Source organism: Chiloscyllium plagiosum, unplaced genomic scaffold (genome assembly GCF_037043375.1).
Source record: "Chiloscyllium plagiosum isolate Xiang-an unplaced genomic scaffold, Cpla_swu_hap1 HiC_scaffold_7, whole genome shotgun sequence".
Classification (NCBI taxonomy): domain Eukaryota; kingdom Metazoa; phylum Chordata; class Chondrichthyes; order Orectolobiformes; family Hemiscylliidae; genus Chiloscyllium; species Chiloscyllium plagiosum.
This window is the reverse complement of record NW_028270145.1, coordinates 33322848-33346774: the sequence shown is the minus strand read 5'-3', so window position 1 is coordinate 33346774 and position 23927 is coordinate 33322848. Positions and strand designations below refer to the sequence as shown.

Here is a 23927-nt window from a genome sequence, read left to right as displayed (position 1 = left end):
AGGTGCTCCGAACTGAGTAGGGAATACGTGTTCTCATTGGTGAAAGTCGGTAAGAGTCAGAAGATACAGTTTTAAAGTGATTGGCAAGTGAGCCAACAATCAAATGAGGAAAACGTCTATTTTATCCAAGGAGTATTTATGATCTGGAATGCAAACCTGCAAAGGATGGTGACAGCTTTCGCCGTGGCTTTCTGAAGAGATTGAACAAACCCTTGAAGAAAATGGAGCTTAACTAGATTGCTGTTGCAGATTCTTACCAAAAAATGCAAAGGGACGGAAATGTCCCTTGAATTTGACGCTGTGCTTATAGAGCCATAGAGGTCTACAGCAAAGAAAATTGTCTTTCGGCTCATCAACTCTATACTGGTGAAAATAACCACGGAGCTAATCCTATTTTCTGACACATAATCCATAGTCTTGTATGCCTTGGCACCAGATGTGCACATCTAATACTTATTTGTTCTTAGGATTTCTGTCTTTACCACCCTTACAGGCAGTAAGTTCCCTTCAATCCTCCTGCCCCGAGTCATTAAGCTCTCCAACACGGGGAAAGGTATTTTTCTGTCTATACTCCTCATAGTTTTATACATCTCAACTATGTTCCTCCTCAAATCTCCTCTAGTCCAAGAAAGCTAAACCCAGTCTACTGAAACTCTCTTCATAACTAAAACTCTCCAGCCCTGGCAATATCCTGGTAAATACCTGCATCCTCTCCAGTGCAACGATACCATGTTTGCAACTAGGGAAATAAGTGATCACGAACATTGCAGTGATAGTATCAGTATTATGTATTGTAACATGGTAAAATGAGAATACTTGTTGAAAAAATGGCAATTGTACAAGGACAATTTGTACCACATTTTGAATAAGAAGTATACAAAAAAACTGCTGGGAGAACTTGGTACCTGAACCTGCACCCCAAGGTTCAGGTTGGAATCTAGTAAAGGCTATCCTTTTGAAGGCTATCTTTAATACTTCTTTGTTAGTTTCTTGGATAATAGATCTTATTGTTTCTCCTTCATGTGTACAAACGTGTTTTCACTTTGATAGCCTAGTTGTTATTAGGAACTCGCCATATAACTACAGATCTATGCATCACTTTACAATTCTACACTGGAATTTGAACTCCAATTCCCAAGTTCACTCTGCTCCCATTCAAAAAAAACTTACATGTTATTGTCATATCTGCTATAACTGAAGACATATCCTTGACTCAGTCTGTTGACCTGTGCCAATTTCTTGGTTTTTTTGTTAGTGGTAGTTTGCCGTTGCCTTCCCCTCACCGATCTTGAGTCTGTCTCAGTAGAATGTGAATTCAACTCACCTTGTTGGTACTGTTCCTATGTGAGAGCCAATACATTTCTGATTATTTCTTTTTCATAAATAATGAAATGAAGCCTAGTCTTATTAGACTACCTTTAATATTATCCTTCAGTTCTCTGCTGTATTGATGCAGGACTGCTCGAATAATCTTATTGAAACTTACTAAAAAAATCAACTGTACAATTCTGAAGCAACTATGTAGAGTTTAATATTGCAACTGCATGGGTCATATGTTCAACTCTGCTTACTCAGTTTACAGTTTTTGACATTCAATATCAGTGTTATTTTCTTAATGTTTAGCAAATGAAAAGTGAGATTGTTGGTTACAATATACAATGTATGCACAGCAGAAATTTCATAGATTTCATCACACAAGAAGCAATGATGAAAAGTCCTTCCTATTTAAAATGTGTGTCGACATGACATACTTGCTCTTCATATTTTCCATAATGGGCAGGTGGTGGTCACATCCCTCATGTGGTAATTCAGATTGGTTTGTGATCAGGAACAGGAATGTAAGAATGCAGGTGAGGCAGATATGGGGTCCCAAGTGGAAGCTTTTGACCAGTCTAAGCTCTTGTAATTATCTAATAGTTCCAAGGTTCTTGTGAGTTACATGGCTGAGTGCATGTTCTGCATGAAGGTTGACCACTGTACTGTGGTTCAGAGAGCCATTCAAGTGGGGAAGGATAAGGAATGTCAGAGTGGTAGGGAACAGTATGGGGATAGATACTATTTGCAGCTGCAAGTGCAAGTTCAGAAGGCTGTTTTGCCTGCCTGGTGCTAGGGATAAGTATATTTTCTCAGCGTGGAGAGGAGGGTGGAATAGGAGGGGAAGAACCTAATTGTTGGTTACATTGATATTTAGAACATTGATAGTGTAAGAAACAAACTTAGTAAAATTATACAAGACCACCAAAGCTGGAAACAAGACAATTTATTTTACGATCTTGCAAGAAAGGACCCCAATTGCAGGAAGCAATTGAAGTGATGATTATTCAAACTACTACACAGTTATACTTTTGAGCTGCGTGAGGTCACCTCTCCCAACTCCTGCATTACCCAATCTCTCTTAGTATTTTGCCTCTGCCCATCTATGCTCCACGCCCATTGCCCCCTTCCCCAGGTTGGCTACCTTCCCCTCTGTAAGTGCTGACACACACATCATTTTGTTGACAGTACATCAAGATCTGGTTTAACATTTTGTATCTATTCTGCTGGTACATTTCATCCTCGGACATTTCATTATCTTGTATCATTTTGTATAGTCCAAGCATTTCGGTTATCTCAGCTTTTTGCTGAAAACATAATTTTTAAAAATAACTTATTTGCTATAATAATTACACACCAAAGTTAGTATTTAATTAACCACAATTATACACTGAAAAGTAGAGATACTCTGCCCTAAATACCTGCAGAGTTAATAGTTCTCTTGCTGTACCCCTTTTCTGTATGCTTTTTCTATATCTGCAAAAACAACACTTTTCCCCATTTCTAACAATAGAACTAGAAAGGAGATTCAGCTGAAAGATTTTATGCAGTTAGTAGCTAAATTGAAAAGCAGCGCCTCCAAGGTAGTAATCCTGAGAATACTACATGAGCAACATAATATAGGACAAATAAAGTTAAGGAGTTAAATGTGTGGCTCAAAGATTGATGTGGGAAGAATGGGTTTCAGTTCATGGGACACTGACTCTGTACAGTATCGAAGGGAGCTATTCTAGTGGCATGGGTGTCACATGCTGGGACCCAATATTCTGCGAAATTGAATAACTAGGGCTGTAGAGAAGGTTTTGAACTAATTAATAATAATAGTATTTTATTGTTACATGAATTCATGAAAATATAGGAAAACGTGTATAAGTCATCATAATCCAGCGCCACTTTAATTATATAAATTACAAAAAGAAATAAATCATGCAAAGTTAGGACAAATTTCATATTTTGTTCCATACATGGCTTTTTGATTTTCTAAGTGGCTACAGGACGCAACCACACACTGCGGCCGACAAAGCAGGCCCTGATGCTGCAACACCAAGGAGGAAGCATGCTGAAACAACCCCTACTGCCGCTGACTGGATGTAGAACAGTGCTTCTACCAAAAGCTGGCCCTGAGGCCACAATACCAAGGAGAAAGGACACAAAGCAATCCCACCATTGTTGACCGGATCCAGAGTATCGCCTCTGTCTTAGCCGTCCCATCACTGCTGATACTTCAGCTGTTGTCGTAGCCAAGAGACTGTCCCAAGTCTTGAGGACCAGGACTCTCTCGACTCCCAAGAACCAATTGACCGTCCCAATTAATTCCTGAGGACTGAGAGATCATTCAGTTGAGAGATCATTTACTCTGCTGCCATCGCAGACACTGCCAAAACTTCAGAGGCAAAAAACAGACTGAAATTCATCACTGCTAGAACAGTTGCCCAAGCTGTTACCACTATGGCCACAAGGAATGGACTGGACCAGCCACTAAACAGCTCCCCGTAACCTCTCTCCACCATCGCAGCTGCTGAAACAGGAAAGATGATTTTGATTCAAAAGTTAAATGAGGAAAAGTAACATAAAAGAAGGATGCACTCACTCGTGAGAGGGAGCGGTTGGGCCTGGAGCTCGAACACTACTTACCTTGCTGCCTCCACCATCTTGGAAAAAGTGAAAAAAAGTTAGAGGGATGGAGGGTTCTGGAGAAAGGAAACATTAGGTTACAAACAAAGGAGATGACAGCATTACAAATTTGACTATTTAGATAATTCCCAGAATGGATGGAATGTTCGTACTTAAAACCTAGCAGATAAAGTCAAAGAGGGGGAGCGATAGGCAAAGAAGTAAAATTAATGGTTCTTAAGTGCACTTTGTATTTGGAATAAAATAAATGAATTAATGGCATAGCTAGAGATGAATAGAGATGAAATGATTTTTGCTGCCATTATAGAGTCATGGTTAGAAGAAGATCTAGGCTGAGAGTTGAATATTCAGGATTATCTGTCTTTTTGAAAGGACGGGCACGAAGGAAAATGAGGTGGGGTAGCATTGTTAGCATGCGATAATGTAAGTGCAATAGCAAGAAATTATCTTAGACTGGCAGATGTAGAATCCGTTTGGGTGAAAATAAAGAAAACTAAGGAGACGAAGGCCCTAATAGTCCATAGACCCCTCCCATCTCAGAGTATCTGTAGTGGGTAGAGAATTATAACTACATGTAGGAAAGGCAGTACATTGATCATGAGTGACTCTAGTCTGCATGTAGATTAGAAAAATCAAATTGGCAAAAAATGCCATGAGGAACAATTCATAGAATACATTTAGGACAGCTTCCTATAATAATATGTTATGAATCCAAACAGGGATCAGATTATTTTAGATTTGTTAATGTTTAATAATGTAAAAGATCCCCTCGGAAGCAGTGACCTCAAAACTGTAAAATTTAGCATTCAATTTGTGAATGAAAATCTTGGATCAGATACAATTGTGTTAGATGTTAGTAAGGATAATTAAGAATGAGAGCAGTGTTGGCTGGAATGGATGTAGAAAGGAGTTTAGTAGAAAAAAACAGTGGATTAACAATCACATATGTTTAAGAGAATGGTTCATAGCTGACAACAAAGATATATCTCAGTGAGGAAGAAGGAACAGATCCAAGCTCTTTAGTCCTGCCACATCCATTTGTGGATAGTAGTAGACAATTAAACAATTCACTGGAGGACGAGGCTGCACAAAATCTCCATCCGCAATGACAGAGGTGCCCAGCACATCAGTGCAAAAAGCAAGGCTGAAGTATTTGCAGCAATCTACAGCCATAAGTGCCAAGTGGATAATCCATCTTGGCCTCCTCCAGTACTCCCCAATGTCACAGATATCAGTCTCCAGCCAATTCGATTCACTTCACATGATACCAAGAAACAGTTGGAGACATTGGATACGTCAAAGACTATGGGCCCTGACAACATTCCGGCAATAGTGCTGAAGAGTTGTATTCCAGAAGTTGCTGCTCTCCCAAGCTGTTCCAGTACAGGAATAACACTGGCATTGACCTGACAATGTGGAAAATTGCCTAAGTATGTCACGTACATTAAAAGCCAATTACCATCCCAACAGCCCACTGTCGATCATCAGTGAAGTGAGGGAAGGTGTCATCAACAGTGCTATCATGCATTGTTCAGCAACAACCTGCTCAGTGACGTCCAGTTTGGATTCGACTAGGACCACTCAACTCTTGACCTCATTACAACCTTGGATCAAATATGGACAAAAGATCTGAATTCCAGGGATGACGTGAGAATGATACACCAAGGCTGTACTTGACAGTGTGTGGTATCAAGGAGCCCTCACATTGGAATCAATGGGGGTGAGCTGGCAAACTCTCCGCTGGTTGGAGGTGTACCTGGTAGATGGTTGTGGTGTTTGGAGATCAGTCATCTCAGCTCCTGGAAATCTCTTGTCGGAGTTCCTTAGGATGGTGTCCTGGACTCAACCACCTTCAGCTGCTTCATCAATGACTTTCCCTCTATCATACGGTCAGAAGTGGGGATGTTCACCAGTGATTGCACAATTTTCAGCACCATTCATGACTACTGAGATACTGAAGCAGTCTGCATGATCTGGACAATATCCAGGCTTGGGCTGACAAATGGCAGGCTATGACCATCAATAGTAAGAGTCAATCTAACCACAGCCCCTTGACCTTCAGTGATGTTATCATCACTGAATCCCCCACTATCAATATTCTGGAAGTTACCATTGACCAGATACTCAACTAGACTCGCCACATAAAGATAGAGGCTTCAAGAGCAGGTCAGAGGCTAGTTGAAACTTTATTGCTGGAACAGCACAGCAGGTCAGGCAGCATCCAGGGAACAGGAGATTCGACGTTTCGGGCACAGGCCCTTCTTCAGGAATGAGCAGAGAGTGTTCAGCTGCTGAACACTCTCTGCTCATTCCTGAAGAAGGGCCTGTGCCCGAAACGTCGAATCTCCTGTTCCCTGGATGCTGCCTGACCTGCTGTGCTGTTCCAGCAATAAAGTTTCAACTTTGATCTCCAGCATCTGTAGACCTCACTTTCTCCAGGTCAGAGGCTAGCAATACTATGGCAAATAACTCGCCTCTTGACTCGCCAAAACCTATCCACTATGTGCAAAGTACAATTCAGGAGTGTGATCGAATACATCCCACTTGCCTGGATGGGTGCAGCTGCAACAGCACTCAAGAAGCTTGACACCATGCAAGACAAAGCAGCCTGCTTGATTGGCACCACATCCAAAAGCATCCACTCCCTGCACCAGCAATGTTCAGCAGCAGTGTGTACTATTTACAAGATGCATTGCAGAAGTTTACCAAGGATCCTCAAAAACACCTTTCAAACCCACAGCCACTTCCATCCTTTAGCTTTGACAAAGGGTCAGTTAGACTCGAAACATCAGCTCTTTTGTCTCCTTACAGATGCTGCCAGACCTGCTGAGATTTTCCAGCATTTTCTCTTTTGGTTCCATCTAAAAGGACAAGGGCAGCAGATACATAGGAACACCCACAACCTTCAAGTTCTCCTACAAGCCACTCACCACCCTGAATTGAGAATATATTGCTGTTCCTTCACTGTTGGTGGGTTTACATCCTGAAATTCCATCCCCAACTGTACTTTGGTTCAACCCACAGCAGGTGGACGGCAGTGGTTAAAGAAGGCAGCTCAACATTACTTTTTCAAAGGCAGCTAGGGACAGGCAATATGTGCTGGCCAGCCAGCAATACCCACAGCACAAATAAATAAATTAAAACATTAAAATGTAAATAAGACATTCTTAAAAAGTTGTTATATATTTCACTTATCTTCTTTAATAAAAATGCAACAAATGGATTGGAATTGAAAAGGTTATACCAAACAGCTTACTCACAAGTGCAATAAAAAACAATACTTGTATAAATGGAGAAATGGAGACCACCTCAAATACCAGCAGAAGAGGAATGGGTAGTAATCCATCAGGTGGTAGTCACATCTGATTGTCAGAATAACATTTTACAAATGGCTCACAAATTCCAAGTTATATAGGTATTAGGAAAATCTTAGCTAAAATATTAACATTTTTATTGCTAAAGATTAAAGAAGTCGTCAAAGTTTGCCAGACATTCTGAAGTAGCGAGGAAACCTGTACTGTCACCTAAACGCATGCCTTTACTTATGATACCAACATTTGAAGCACCATATAGGTCCTTTATGGACTACTGCCCATTCCTCCTTGGCTAGTATTTGAGGTAGTCTCCATTTCTTCATTCATATCAGGAATGGGAACCAGTATCATGTAAAGATTTCCCACACGTATGATTTTACAAAAAAAAATGACAGTGATGGTGAAAAAATGAATTCCATGTTTTACAAGATATAGATTACCCAAAGAAAGACAATCAGATCCAGGTTCATATTTTATGTTGAAAGTATTCAAAGAAGTTTTTCTTGCTTGAGGAATAAAATCATTTATATCTTCTGCTTATCATCCACAATCTTAAGGTGTATTAAAATATGGCATCAAACTTTGGCGGATATGATTAGACTTTATTGTCAAAAATGACCTAATACTTGAACTAAAGGAATTACTTGTTACTGATTTCCATTAAGGACGCTACATATGAGTCCACAAGATTAAGTCCCTTTGAACTCATATGCAGTCAAGAGGTGGACGACCACTTAATTAAAGAAAAATTGATAAACCGAAGTTCAGAGACTGTGCTTCCAGCTTATGGTTCAAATTTCAGAGAGAAACCAATTAGAGCATAAAGTCATAGGGATGTACAGCACAGCAGCAGAGCCCTTGGCCCAACTCGCCCAAGCTGACCAGATACCCTAAATAAATCCAGTCCCATTTGCCTACATTTGGCCCATATCCCACTAAACCCCTCCTATTCATATATCCATCCAGATGTCTTTCAAATGTTGTAATTGTACCAGTCTCCACCACATCCTCTGGTGGCTCATTCAACATATGCACCACTCTCTATGTGTGAAAAGGTTGCCCCTTAGGCCCATTTACATCTTTCCCCTCTCACCTTAAACCTATTCCATTTAGTTTTGGAATCCCCCCCCCACCAACCCCACCAAGGAGAAAAGACCTTGTGGCAATTTATCCTATCTATGCCCCGCATGATTTTATACATCTCTATAAAGTCACCCCATAGCCTCTGATGCTCCAGGGAAAATAGCCCCAGACTATTCAGCCTCTCCCTATATCTCAAACCCTCCAATCCTGATAGCGTCCTTGCAAATTTTTTCTGAGCCCTTTCAAGTTTCACAATATCCTTCCTATAGCAGGGAGACCAGAAGTGCACGCAATATTCCAAAAGTGCCTAACCAATGTCCTATACAGCTGCAACATGACCTCCCAACTCCTATACTTGATGCATTTACTAATAAAGGCAAGCATGCCAAACACCTTCAGTATGCTGTCCACCTGCCATTCCACTTTCAAGGAACTATGAACCTGAACTCCAAGGTCTCTTTGTTTAGCAACACGCCCCAGGACCTTGCCATTAAATGTGTAAGTCCTGCCCTGATTTGCCTTTCCAAAATGCAACACCACATATTTATCTAAATTAAACTCTATCTGCCACACCTCAGCCTATTGACCCATCTGATCAAAGCTGAAAATGTGTTGCTGGAAAAGCGCAGCAGGTCAGGCAGCATCCAGGGAACAGGAGAATCGACGTTTCGGGCATAAGCCCTTCTTCAGGAAGGGCTTATGCCCAAAACGTCGATTCTCCTGTTCCCTGGATGCTGCCTGACCTGCTGCGCTTTTCCAGCAACACATTTTCAGCTCTGATCTCCAGCATCTGCAGACCTCACTTTCTCCATCTGATCAAAGTCCTGTTACATCTAAGATAACTTTTGGAAGTTGTCTGAAAGCATTTCAAATGTTCTTAACACAAAATGAAAGCTATAGCACATAAAAAACAGCTAAAGTTTGAAATACAAGATATTTGTGTAGCTCCCTGTCTCTGGGAAGCCGTTAAAAGCAAAGTTCACTGAATCTTATTCAAATCAAAAAGAAACTTAATTATGTATATTTATTGTGAGTACTCCAAACAGAAGAAAGAATCACTAAGTGTGCCATGTTAACATATTAAAAAGATATAACAGGATGATAGGAGAAAAATGTACTTGGTAGTGAGAGAATTAAGGAGTGAAATAAAAATATTAGAAAATTTGAAAAATGAAAAGTTAACTGTCTAACAATTAAGTTGGATAGTACAGTGGTTCTAACTTCCAGATAATTGTTGAAGTGACTTACAAAGATTATTACCGAATAATAAATCAATTTATGGGAATAGGCTGGGCAAAACAGTTTTGGCAGTTCATAGTGTTAATGTAGGGCATGCAACATCCTTTATAGACTTGATCCAGAGAGCTGTAGGTGTAGAAACTGTTGGGCCACAAAGGTTTTGTCTTGATTGCTGCAAAGTTGATGTTGTATTGAAAATAGACTGTCTTCTTATTCCATGGTTGGAGGACTGTATTAAATAAATTAGATACATATAATTCATGAGAAATTATGAGAAGCAATTCAAACTGCCTGTTGATACCAGTGACATTGCTATGGGACTGTTTTATAGAAATTGACATTATGGAGATCAAATGGCCTGACAGTTAATTTTCAGAAACTGGAGACTTATCAATAAAAAACATTCAACAATTGAGAAGGAGATATTGAATCTTGAGTAGACTCTACATCATTTTGAAATAACCATCACCAACAATGTGGAAAGTGCAATTGTTTTTATGGATCACAATCCTTTGATTTTATTCAAATGACTTAAGGACAAGAACTTTATGATTATTTTGGTGGAGTTTAATTCTCTAAATGTATAATTTGAAAGCCATTCATGTGCTTTGAAAAGAAAATAATAGAGCAGATGCTTTATCAGAAGCACTTATGAAAGACAACAAGTGCTATGATGCTCATAGGCTTATACAAAATGTAGTCACTGTGTAATTTGTTGCATCTATAATGTAAATAATAGATTCATGTAAACTGTTCGTGCGATATAGAGTTTGGATAATTCTTAATGGGTAACAAAAATACCTCTTAAAGATACATTTTTATTCATCTTTTGGTGGGGCTGTTTATGAAGTGATGTATATATTCTAAATTTATTTCGTTTCATTTGTTTTAGAGTTTGGATTTTGGACTAGTGGCATGTGGATTTTGATCTATGTGTATATGAGGAGATTTAATGGTTAACTGCCAATATTTCTGAAGCTATTTTTTAAAACAGAAGTGTGAGAGAAGAAGTCCCTGAAGTGAAAATAGGAATTTGTGTTGAGGTTTTACGAACAGACATGGTAAATGTTGAGGAGCATTAGTTTGATATCGGTTTAGGAAGGTCAGAATGTTTTTTTAATTGCTCAAGTTCTAGTTGAAGTTAAATGTATGAAACAGTGTTTTTCTAGAGATAAGATTAACTCAGGGATCTATGTACATGGACTCCAAGGTCCCTCTGCACATCCACACTACGAAGAATCTTTCAATCGACCCAGTACTCTGCCTTCCTGTTATTCTTCCCAAAGTGCATCACCTCACATTTAGCTGCATTGAACTCCATTTTCCACCTCTCAGCCTAATTCTGCAGTTTATCCAAGTCCCCCTGCAACCTGTAACATTCTTCCACACTGTCCACTACTCCACCAACTTTAGTGTCGTCTGCAAATTTACCAATCCATCCAACTATGCCTGCGTCTAAGTCATTTATAAAAATGACAAACAGCAGTGGTCCCAAAACAGATCCTTGTGGCACACCACAAGTAACTGGACTCTACCACTGGCTGCCTTCTTTCAGAAAGCCACTTTCTAATCCAAACTGCTAAATCACCCTCAATTCCATGCCTCTGCATTTTCTCCAACAGCCTACCATCTGGAACCTTATCAAAGGCTTTACTGAAGTCCATGTATACCATGTCAACTGCCCTACCCTCATCGACATGCTTGGTTACCTTCTAAAAAAAACTGTGAGGTTTGTGAGACGTGACCTGCCCTTGACGAAACCATGTTGACTATCTGTAATCCTGATTTTGACTTGTCCTGTAATAATGGGTAAAAACAATGACTGCAGATGCTGGAAAACAGATTCTGGGTTAGTGGTCCTGGAAGAGCACAGCAGTTCAGGCAGCATCCGAGGAGCAGTAAAATCGACGTTTCGGGCAAAAGCCCTTCATCAGGAATCCTGATGAAGGGCTTTTGCCCGAAACATCGATTTTACTGCTCCTCGGATGCTGCCTGAACTGCTGTGCTCTTCCAGCATCACTAACCCTTGTCCTGAAATAATGTCAACTGGGATTTTAACAAGTGCAGTAATTTTAGCGATAGTTTTGCTTTAGCAATACCCATGTATTGAAGTGTGGATGTGTTGTTAGCATTTTGTCAACTCTTTCTATCATCCAGTTTCCAAAGTAATCACATGTGTTGCCTTTACTGAGGTTTGCAGTCCTGACAATTTTTGCAGAATGGCTCTATTGTAGCTATTACACTTGTCTGTCCAGACTAGGAATAGTAATTTATTATCTCTATAAATTATGTTGATCTCTAGTTAAAATTAATAAAGTTATGCAAGTGTTAATTTGATGCATTTGTATCCTGCTTAACTTAACTCCACTACAGAGGTTACTATTACAGAAGAAAGTGAAGGAGACTACCAGTATGAAGAGGTACAGTATGTTTTTGTTTATTTCAAATCAAACCTTTCTAACCATATTATATTTTATCACTTCTTGTAAATGGGCATTCACAACACATAGTCAAGATTGGAGTGGTGCTGAAAAAAGCACAGCAGGTCAGGCAGCATCCGGGGAGCAGGAAAATCAACGTTTTCCTGCTTCTCAGATACTGCCTGACCTGCTGTGCTTTTCCAGCACCACTCTAATCTTGACTCTGATCTCCAGCATCTACAGTCCTCTCTTTCGCCTATTCACAACACACATTCTTACTCTTCAGGATCTTGAGGTTTGAATGGAAGAGTCAACTAGTGGAAGAGGCACCTCCACATTATGAAATGCTGGCTTGTAAAAATGATCCAAAGCTATTCTGGAACTCTTTTCTTTCCCCCTGAAATACTTCTACTTTGATAGTAACTTAGAAATGGTTCTATCTCACATGTGTTATTGACTATTTAACATTGTTATGAAATTTGCCATGTTGTTTGCCTAACTAACTTTCTATAGTGTTTTTACAAGTATTCATTATACTTTAGCTGTTCTTTTAGCATGTTCTGTCAGCATGCTAGAATTTCAAATTTGTTTGAGAGCACGAAACATGAGTCTTACATTAATGTTCTGGAGTTAAACAAAGGTAATTGGATAAGCATGAAGACAGATTTGGCTGTGGTGGACTGGACATGAAGACTAAAAAGTAGGAAAGTTGATGAACAGATATTCAATTTCTCCCAACTAATGTATATTCCAGAGAAGAAGACACTGGTAGAATAAATAGCAATGGCTGAGCAAGGAAGTTAAGGATAATATGAAAGCAAAAACAAAACATGCCATATTGCAAACGCTGATGTCAAGATGGAAGATTGGGAAAATTTTAAAGATCAATGATGGGTTTCCCAAAAAAAGTAATAAAAATAGTAAAGAAATTATGAAAGCAAACTAGCAAAATAGCAAACATTTCTATGTTTATAAAAGGAAAGAATGTAGCTAAAACGAATGTTGGTTTCTTTGAAGATGAGACTGGGGAGTTAGTAGTGGGGAACATAAATGGTGGAAAAGCAAAATAAATATTTTGCTTCAGTTTTCACAGTAGAGAATAATAATATCATCCCAATAGTAACAGATGCAGAAATTATAGAAAAAGAGGAGCATGGAACATTCGTCATCATTAGTCTATCAGTACTGTGCAAACTATTGGAATTAAAAGTTTCAAGGACCTGATGGTCTACATCAGGGATAGCATAAAAGCAAAAGAGAAAGCATATAATGTGGGGGAAGGGTAGTGGGAATCCAGAGGATTGCGAAGCTTACAAAGACCAACAGGGGGCAATACAAAAAAGAAATAAAGAGGGAAAAGATTAAATAGGAGGGTAAGGTAGCCAGTAATTTAAAGGAAGATGTAAGAGTTTCTTTCTAAATATAAAGGGCAAAAGAAGAATTTGGACAGGTTAGGAGAGTGGGCAAAGAAGGGGCAAATGGGGTACAACGTCTGAAAGTCAGTGCTCATGCACTTTGGTAGGAAGAATAGAGGCATGGATTATTTTCTAAATGGTGGGAAAATTCAGAAGTCTGAAGTGCAAAGAGACTGGGGAGTTCTAGTCCAGGATTCTCTCAAGGTAAACTTGTAGGTTGAGTCAGTAGTTTGGAAGGCAAATGCAATGATGGCATTTATTTTGAGAGGACTTGAATATAAAAGCAGGGATGTTCTTCTGAGGCTCTGTTAAGCTCTAGTCAGACCACATTTGGTGTATTATGCACAGTTTTGGGCCCTATATCTCAGGAAGGATGTACTGGCCCACAGCGTGTTCAGAGGAGGTTCACGAGAATAATACCAGGAATGAAAAGCTTAACATATGAGTATTGTTTGAGGACTCTGCTCTATATTCAATGCAGTTTAGAAGGATGGCTGGGAGGGGGATTTTATTGAAGCATACAGAATACTGAATGGCCTGGACAGAGTAGATGTTGGGAAGATGTTTCCATTGGTAGGAGAGACTAGGACCTGAGGGCACAGCCTTAGGGTAAAGGGAAGACCTTTGAGAACTGACTTAAGGAGAAACCTCTTCAGCCAGAGAGTGATGAATCTATGGAATTCATTGCCACAGAAGTCAGTGGAGGCCAGATCATTGAGTATATTTAAGACTGAGATAGATAGGTCCTTAAGAATCAAAGGGATCACGGATTATGAGGAAAAAGTAGGAGAATGGTGTTGAGACACTTATCAGCCATGATTGAATTGCAGAGTAAACTCAATGGGCTGAATAACCTAATTCCTGCTTCTATTTCTTATGGTCTTATCCTAGAATCTTGAAGGAAGTGATAGCAGAAATAGTGGATCTAGTTGTTTTAAAATGCCAAAATTCTCTGGCTTCTGGACATATACAAATAAATCTTAAAAATGGAAATACAATGTCCTGATTCAAAAAGGGAAAGAGACAGATGCTATGAAAATATAGACCAGTTAACTTAATGTTGGTCATTGTGAACTTGTTCAAATCCATTATTAAGGAAGTAATAACAGGATATTTGGGAAGTTGAAATACAATCCATCAGAATCAGCATGGTTACATGAAGGGTAAATTGTGTTTGACTTGCATTGAGTCTGCTTGAGTTCTTCAAAGTTGTTACAAGCAATGTGAATAATGGGGTTCTTGTAGATGTAATATATGTGGATTTCTGAAGGCATTTGAAAGATTTCTCACAAAAGGATAATACACACGGTAAGATTACATGGGGTTAGGGATAATGTATTAGTTTAGATAAAGGATTGGCTAATTGACAGAAAGGAGGAGTTGGAATAAACTTGCAGGTTGAGTCAGTAGTTCGGAAGGCAAATGCAATGATGGTAAAGTAGGGGCAAAGTCAGCATGATTTAACTAGTGGGGTGCCACTATGATCAGTTCTCAGGCCTCAGTTATTTACGATCTATGTTAATGACTTTGCGGGGATAGAAGGCACAATAGCTAAATTTGCAGAAGACATGAAACTAAGTGGGAAAGTAAGTTCCGATAATGCTATAAAAAAATTTACAAGGTGAATAGGCCAAAATTTGGTAGATGGAATTTTATGTGGGCAAGTGTAAAGTTATTCGTTTTGATCAAAAGAATAGAAACCCAACTTAGTAACAAAATAGAAAGAAACTGCAAAGTGCTTTGATGTAGAGGGATTTGGGTATGCTCGTACATGAATCATGGAAAACTAGTATGCAGTTACAGCAGGTAATAAGGAAGGCAAATAGAATCATGATGAAGGGTTATGCCTGAACATCGACTCTCTTGCTCCTCAGGTGTTGCCTGATTTGCTGTGCCTTTTCCAGCACCACACTTTATCGACTCTGACTCTCCAGCATCTGCAGTCCTCACTATCTCCTAGTTGAGGCAAATGGACTTTGCAATTTATTGCTAAAGGAATAGGGAGGTGTTGCTGCAATTGTATAAGGCATTAATGCACCTGGAATATTGTGCTCAGTTTTGGTTCTCTTAATTGAGGAGAGATATAGTTGCAGAAGCAGTTTGGAGGAGTTTTACCATTAACTCCAGCGATGAAGGGTTTGTCTTGTGAAGAGAAATTGAGCAGTTTAGAGCTATAGTCTCCATGGTTTAGAAGAAAATGAGGTGATTTATTTGAAGTATATAAAGTATTAAGCAGAATTGACAAAATTGATGCAGAGTGGATGTTCCTCTTGTAGGGGGGTCTAGAACTAGAAACTGAACTTCAAACAGAACTGAGGAGGAATTACTTTTGCCAAAGGGTCACAAACCTGTGGCAATCATTACCTCATAGTGTGGTGGATGCTGTGACATTGGGATGGTTCTGGCAGTGATGTTCTATCGAGAATTGCTTCATGTATGTAAATATAATGCAAGGGGTTATCTGTCCAAATTAGCAGCTTTTGGGTATCTGTTGATGCTCTATTTCACATTCTAGCTCGTAGATCATAGAAGTATTTGTTTTATGTGCAACTACACCTCCCATTATACCACGAATCCTACCAATTAATGCTGCACTTCGGGAAATGTACCTACGATCTACTTTTCTCAGTCATGATTTGAAATAGAGCAAAATTGCCTACTCGTGTATAGGTAGTGATAAAAGTCAAACCTTAGTTACTATAGGCTGTTCCCACAATTTGAATGAAACTCAAATAATTAACTTGGAATTGGATTGAGAAAGTAGCTTTTGTCTGGATCTTCTAAACTTTGTTAAGAAAGTGAGATATTTTACAAGAAGTCACCATTACTTAGCAGTTTTCTAATTAAGTTTTTATTCAAATAAATTGAAAATCCCAAACTCTAAACCAGATTAACCTGTTGCTAGTTGTCCATTGACATCCTGGAACATCTCTGACACCTCCCTCCCCTTCCTGGACCTCTCCATCTCCATTAGTGACGACCGACTTGACACTGACATTTTTTACAAACCCACCGACTCCCACAGCTACCTGGATTACACCTCTTCCCATCCTATCTCTTGCAAAAATGCCATCCCGTATTCCCAATTCCTCCGCCTCCGCCGTATCTGCTCCCAGGAGGACCAGTTCCACCATAGAACACACCAGATGGCCTCCTTCTTTAGAGACCACAATTTCCCTTCCCACGTGGTTAAAGATGCCCTCCAACGCATCTCGTCCACATCCCGCACCTCCGCCCTCAGACCCCACCCCTCCAACCGTAACAAGGACAGAACGCCCCTGGTGCTCACCTTCCACCCTACAAACCTCCGCATAAACCAAATTATCCGCTGACAAAAGACCCCACCACCAGGGGTATATTTCCCTCCCCACCCCTTTCCGCCTTCCGCAAAGACCGTTCCCTCCGTGACTACCTGGTCAGGTTCACGCCCCCCTATGACCCACCCTCCCATCCTGGCACTTTCCCCTGCCACCGCAGGAACTGTAAAACCTGTGCCCACACCTCCTCCCTCACCTCTATCCAAGGCCCTAAAGGAGCCTTCCACATCCATCAAAGTTTTACTTGCACATCCACCAATATCATTTATTGTATCCGTTGCTCCCGATGCGGTTTCCTCTACATTGGGGAGACTGGGCGCCTCCTCACAGAGCGCTTTAGGGAACATCTCCGAGACACCCGCACCAATCAACCAAACCGCCCCGTGGCCCAACATTTCAACTTCCCCTCCCACTCTGCCGAGGACATGGAGGTCCTGGGCCTCCTTCACCGCCGCACCCTCACCACCAGACACCTGGAGGAAGAATGCCTCATCTTCTGCCTCGGAACACTTCAACCCCAGGGCATCAATGTGGACTTCAACAGCTTCCTCATTTGCCCTTCCCCCACCTCATCCTAGTTTCAAACTTCCAGCTCCGCATTGTCCCCTTGACTTGTCCAGACTTGTCCGACCTGCCTAGCTCCTTTTACACCTATCCACTCCCCCCTCTCCTCCCTGACCTATCACCTTCATCTCCTCCCCCACTCACCCATTGTACTCTATGCTACTCTCTCCCCACCCCGACCCTCCCCTAGCTTATCTCTCCACGCTTCAGGCTCTCTGCCTTTATTCCTGATGAAGGGCTTTTGCCCGAAACATCGATTTCGCTGCTCGTTGGATGCTGCCTGAATTGCTGTGCTCTTCCAGCACCACTGATCCAGAATCTGGTTTCCAGCATCTGCAGTTATTGTTTTTACCCCATCCAAATTGTAATGATCAAACTATTACTGATTTGTACTGAAGGTAGCCATAGAACATATTTTTACATAAAGATAAAGACTATAGCTTAATAGTGGCAGATGGATGATCCATTGTATTACTAAATTTGTTTTTCTTGCTGAAATCTCTCTATGCCTGCCTTCCTTATTTGGAATGTGTTTTTGCTGATAAAAGGCCAATGCTGATTACATTCTTTTGAGTTATTAAAGCTAATTAAATTTACTATGAGATTTGATTGGGCACCATTATGGTAAATATTGATTTGGAATTATTTACTTTCCAGTGAAATTGTAGTTATGGTTCTGAGTTTTTCCTTTCACATAGTTTACTCAAATAAGTGAAGATACAAAAAGTATGCTGCAGTACCTGAGAGCTATCGATTACAGTAGTTGGTGCTTCAACACAAATGTAATCTCTCTTAGGAAACAAAAACTTAACACTCCACAAGACTGTGTTTACTGATTTTTACAGCTTATATTGCTGCCATGTTATGGAAATAAAGTGTAGATAGAACAAAATACATTGGTCTTGATAACATGGGAAGGGAACAGGATATAGCTGTGAAATATAAAAGGGTTTCCTATTGTTTTGATTTTTATTACTGACTTCCTGGCCATGGCATCAACTTCACTAACACATTCCACCCTGACCTTAAATTTACCTGGACCATCTCTGACACCTTCCTCCCCTTCCTGGACCTCTCCATCTCCATCAGTGACGACCGACTTGACACTGACATTTTCTACAAACCCACCGACTCCCACAGCTACCTGGATTACACCTCTTCCCACCCTACCTCTTGCAAAAATGCCATCCCGTATTCCCAATTCCTCCGCCTCCGCCGTATCTGCTCCCAGGAGGAGCAGTTCCACCATAGCACACACCAGATGGCCTCCTTCTTTAGAGACCGCAATTTCCCTTCCCACGTGGTTAAAGATGCCCTCCAACGCATCTCGTCCACATCCTGCACCTCCGCCCTCAAACCCAACCCCTCCAACCGCAACAAGGACAGAACGCCCCTGGTGCTCACCTTCCACCCTATCAACCTTCGCATAAACCAAATTATCCGCCGATATTTCCGCCACCTCCAAACAGACCCCACTACCAGGGATATATTTCCCTCCCCACCCCTCTCCGCCTTCCGCAAAGACCGTTCCCTCCGTGACTACCTGGTCAGGTCCACGCCCCCCTACGACCCACCCTCCCATCCTGGCACTTTCCCCTGCCACCGCAGGAACTGTAAAACCTGTGCCCACACCTCCTCCCTCACCTCCATCCAAGGCCCTAAAGGAGCCTTCCACATCCATCAAAGTTTTACCTGCACATCCACTAATATCATTTATTGTATCCGTTGCTCCCGATGCGGTTTCCTCTACATTGGGGAGACTGGGCGCCTCCTAGCAGAGCGCTTTAGGGAACATCTCCGAGAAACCCGCACCAATCAACCAAATCGCCCCGTGGCTCAACATTTGAACTCCCCCTCCCACTCTGCCGAGGATATGGAGGTGCTGGGCCTCCTCCACCGCCGCTCCCTCACCACCAGACGCCTGGAGGAAGAACGCCTCATCTTCCGCCTCGGAACACTTCAACCCCAGGGCATCAATGTGGATTTCAACAGTTTCCTCATTTCCCCTTCCCCCACCTCATCCTAGTTTCTAACCTCCAGCAACACGATCCCCTGACTTGTCCGGACTTGTCCGACCTGCCCAGCTCCTTTTCCACCTATCCACTCCACCCTCTCCTCCCTGACCTATCACCTTCATCTCCTTCCCCACTGACCTATTGTACTCTATGCTACTCTATCCCCACCCCCACCCTCCTCTAGCTTATTTCTCCACGCTTCAGGCTCTCTGCCTTTATTCCTGATGAAGGGCTTTTGCCCGAAACGTCGATTTTGCCTGTCCTCGGATGCTGCCTGAATTGCTGTGCTCTTCCAGCACCACTGATCCAGAATCTGGTTTCCAGCATCTGCAGTCATTGTTTTTACCTAGGTAATGAAGATAGTTGACTGCTACCTGGGCAGGCATTCTGACAGCAAAGTAGAAGTGAGATGAACTTGCAACTATAGGGAGTAGTTGGAACTGGAAAGTGAGGTAGAGAGTACTTGGACATGAGAAGTCGTACATCATTGCCAAGTGTTTTAGGAGGTGATGTAGTACAGTGGTAGTGTCCTTACTTTGGAGACAGAAGATCTGTGTTCAAGTCTCACCTCAGGATATGGTGGCCATGGAGATGTGTCATGCCTGTACTAATTAAAGTTCTTATTCCTCAGCCACATGGGGGAGATGGTTGAGGAGGATCTTGGCAATGACTTCTCGAATGGCCAACAGCAGGAGGAGATTAGAGTCGAGAGTGTGGTGCTGGAAAAGCACAGCAGGTCAGACAGCATCCGAGGAGCAGGAGAATCAACGTTTAAGGCATAAGCCCTTCCTCAGGAATGAGGCTTGTGGGCCGGGGGTTGAGAGATAAATGGAGGGGGTGTGTGGCTGGGTGGAAGGTAGCTGAGAATGCAATAGGTAGATGAAGGTGGGGGGAAGGTGATAGGTCGGAGAAGAGGGTGGAGTGGATAGATGGGAAGAGCGATGGACAGGTCAAGAGGGCAGTGCCAAGTTGGAGACTTGGGACTGGGATAAGATGGGGTGAGTGAAATGAGGAACCTGGTGAAATCCACATTAATCTTGTGTGGTTGCAGGGTCCGAAGGCAGATGATGAGGCATTCTTCCACCAGCCGTTGAGTGGTTAGGGTTTGGCGATGGAGAAGGCCCAAGACTTGTATGTCCTTAGTGGATTGGGAGGGAGAGTTGAAGTGTTCAGCCATGGGGCGGTGGAGTTGGTTGGTGTGGGTGTCTCAGAGACATTGTCTGAAATGATCCGCAAGTTGGCGTCCTGTCTCCCCGATATAGAGGAGATCGCATCGGTGCAACAGATGCAGTCAATGACATTTGTGGAGGTAAATTTCTGTTGGATGTGAAAGGATCCTTTTGTTGCCGTGGACGGAGGTGAGGCGCTAGTTGTGGACGCAGGTTTTGCACTTCCTGCGGTGGCAGAGAAAGGTTGCACTTCCTGTAGTGGCAGGGGAAGGTTGCACCTCACTTTCTCTTAGCAGGAGGAAATTCCCTGGAGTAGTTACCATAGTCAGGCCTGTTCCCTTTTTTAAAAATCCTCATGACTGTGGAATCTCACAACTCTCTCAAGATGTTTTCCTCCTTCCAGATAAGGCAGAAAATAGTGTGGAGGTACATCAGGACCTCTTTGCTCTGCACTTCAATGCCTCAGTGGGGATGCTGTCCACTCCAGCAGCCATGTTGTTCTTCAGCTGGTGGATGGCCTATTTCGTGCAGGCTGCAGTGTTGCTGAGCTCACAGAGTATAGTGTGCTGAAGGATATGGTCAAGAAAGATTGATAACTGAGCCCTGGTTGTGGGGGTCTCTGAAGTGCTCCCCAGCATTGTTTGTTGGCTTCCTTGTCTTTGATAAGTGTCACTCTGTCCTTATCCAACAATGGGATGGGACCTTGGGTGTTTGGTCAGTAAGTGCCTTCCAGTGCTTTCCCCACCCAGATTCACTTGAGAATATAACTTTACAAAAAAATAGTCTGGGATTTACATATGAAAGAACTGAAACCAACATGGTCATTCTAAAAGATGGGAGACTTAACAAACAATCCACGTCTTTTTCAATTTATAATTTCAGTTGCACCACACCGTACACTTTTGCTATAAATTCTGTGTCTTACGATCTTATACTCTACAACCACCTGATGAAGGAGCAGCACTCCGAAATCTAGTGCTTCCACATAAATCTGTTGGACTATAACTTGATGTTTTGTGATTTTTAACTTTGTTCACCCCAGTTCAACACCAGCACCTCCAAATCATTTCTCCACCCACCAGTTGTTCTTTATGTCACGGTTTCGTTGTTGGACCTTGGCTTTCAGTCGCCTGTAGGCCTGTGTTTTCTCTTATGAATGTAGTTGTCGCTTAATGCTCATAAATGATATGTACATCAGTTCTTCTATCTCTTGATCATTCTCATCAAACCAGTCTTGGTGTTTCCTGAGTCTGACTGAAATTTTACAGGCATTGAGGGCTGGACCAGAAGCTGTTGGAATCCTGCAACTCAGTGCCGCTGAAGGTCACTAGGTTTGTGGAGAAGAGCTGGTTATATGAGGTTATCTTTATTGGTTTTTGAGTGCCTCAATGTTGAATTCTTTGTGGCATTGCTTCTGTTGACTCCTCTACTGCACTGCTATATTTATGTTGATCATGGCTTGGATCAGGCGATGATCCATCTGGCAGTTGTTGGCTCCTGTCATGATGCTGGTGATTTTAATGTTTTTCTGTTCCCTTGCTCCAACAATGACATAGTTTTTGGAGTGTGGGAGCTGCCATGTTGTCTTGTATTTGTCCTTTTGGCAGAACAGTGTTTTGGTGATGAATTTGTGTTCGTGACATTTGGTCAGGAGAAGGGTGCCGTTAAAGTTTTGCTTCCCTACTCCCTCTTTCCTGAATACATCATCCCAAAGATCTACCCTTTTGCTGACTCTCGAATTGAAGTCACTTAGGACGATTAGTTTGTCTGTTGCAGGGACCTGTGGGAGAGATTGGTCAAAGCTCGAGTAGAATTCCTCCTTGTCCTCAGTTGCTGCATCAAGCATTGCTGCACATGTACCGAATACCATGACATTCTGATTCTGAGCAAGAGTCAGAACGTCATGAGGCGGGGGAATTTTTGAGGTAGTCCACCAGTTTTTGACAGCAAAGCTCACTCCATGGATGTGACACTCTTTTGCAGCCTTGCCTTTTGAACTGTCCTTCCCCTACCCGCCAGGTAGGAGTTGGCAATGTCAATATCATAGCGCCTGAGTTCCTGGGCAACGATGGTAGTATGGCGTTCCAGTCTGTTACTGGCGGGACTGTCCAGAAGGGTCCCAATGTTCCAGGTCCCAAACTTCATCCTGAGGGAGTGAAAGGTGCCTCTGCAAGAATTCTTTTAATGGTCGGAAACTGTGGCACACTGGCCTAGCAGCACAAGATCTTAGTCCACCGGTGAGGGGAGTACAAGCTAACTGGAGACCAGGCACTACTGTTTGGCCTTAGATTGCCTGCAGTAGAGTGTAGAAAAACAATTGCACTTCCCGCTATTGCAGTGCAAGGTCTGAGGTGAGGAGAATGGGAAGAAGGGGAGAGGACGAGAAAGACAAGGCAGATCCAGCCATTGTGCCTATGGAGTGCTGGTGGTCAATGTGTGATTGTAAAATCACTAGAATGGAGGGTTGTGAAATCATGGAACTGGGGGTGGGGAGCCTGGGGTGGGGGGGAGCTTGGCTGGAAGGAGTTTATATAAATATATATAATATTTATAAATATAAAATACCGCAGTAGGAACTACAGGCTCAGAGCCTGAACTCTTGGTGACAGCTGTGAAGACAGACATACCAGCATCAGCATCCTTAACCAGGTCAATATCCCCAGCATTGAGGCACTGACCATCCTTGATTGGTTGTAATGTATTGGGCATGTCATCTGCATAACCAATACGAGACTGCCAAAGCAAGCACTTTACTCTCTCTAGCAGCAGGTGAGCCCAAGGTGGGCAGAGGAAACACTTCAGGTATGCCCTCAAGATCTCACTGAAGTGCAGCATTCCCACTGACATCTGGGAATTATTGGTCATGACACTCCAATGTGGAAGAGGAATATCTGGGAAGGTGTTGAGCACCTTGTACTTGCTGTTGTGGAAGCCAGAAGAAAACAGCATAAGGATTATGCTGCCACATCAACATCTCACCCACCCCTTCTCATGACCAAGTGTGGCAGAGTTTGCGGAAGCCGCATTGGACTGAACACCTGTGCACTAACCTTGAGAATGGAAGCGAGTCATCCTCATTTGTGAGGGACCACCGATGTTGGTGGAAGTTCTTATTGCATGCTCAGATGTAACCAAACAGGCCACCATTAACATTAAACCGTGTCGGTTTGTAGATGCTATTCAAAATTAATTTATTTTAGTTACTCATCTGCCCCAACTCATTCTTCTTTATGTTTTAAAGTTCTCTGAGCATCTTTGTAAATTTTTCATTCACGGAGCAACTTTAAACAAAGGCAGTAATCAATATCCTTTCTCTACTTGAATGAATGATTTTATTGTCACATAAATCTATGAAGATACAGTGAAATGTGTATTGTCGCCACTATCTGGCACCATTTTGAGTTACAAAAAGAATAAGATGGGGCACAGCGGGAAAGTGAAAA

General features: G+C 42.0%; 1 protein-coding gene across 3 annotated transcripts in view; it reads left to right on the top strand.

Annotated features, from left to right (window-relative positions):
• spag16 (sperm associated antigen 16) overlaps positions 1 to 23927 on the top strand; it is a 988648-nt gene that overhangs the window by 1090 nt on the left and 963631 nt on the right. For all 3 annotated transcript variants that reach the window (XM_043693350.2, XM_043693349.2, XM_087988888.1), the window contains exon 2: positions 11958 to 12004. In XM_043693350.2, the coding sequence (XP_043549285.1) occupies positions 11958 to 12004 (47 nt within the window). The remainder of the gene's footprint in view (positions 1 to 11957; positions 12005 to 23927) is intronic.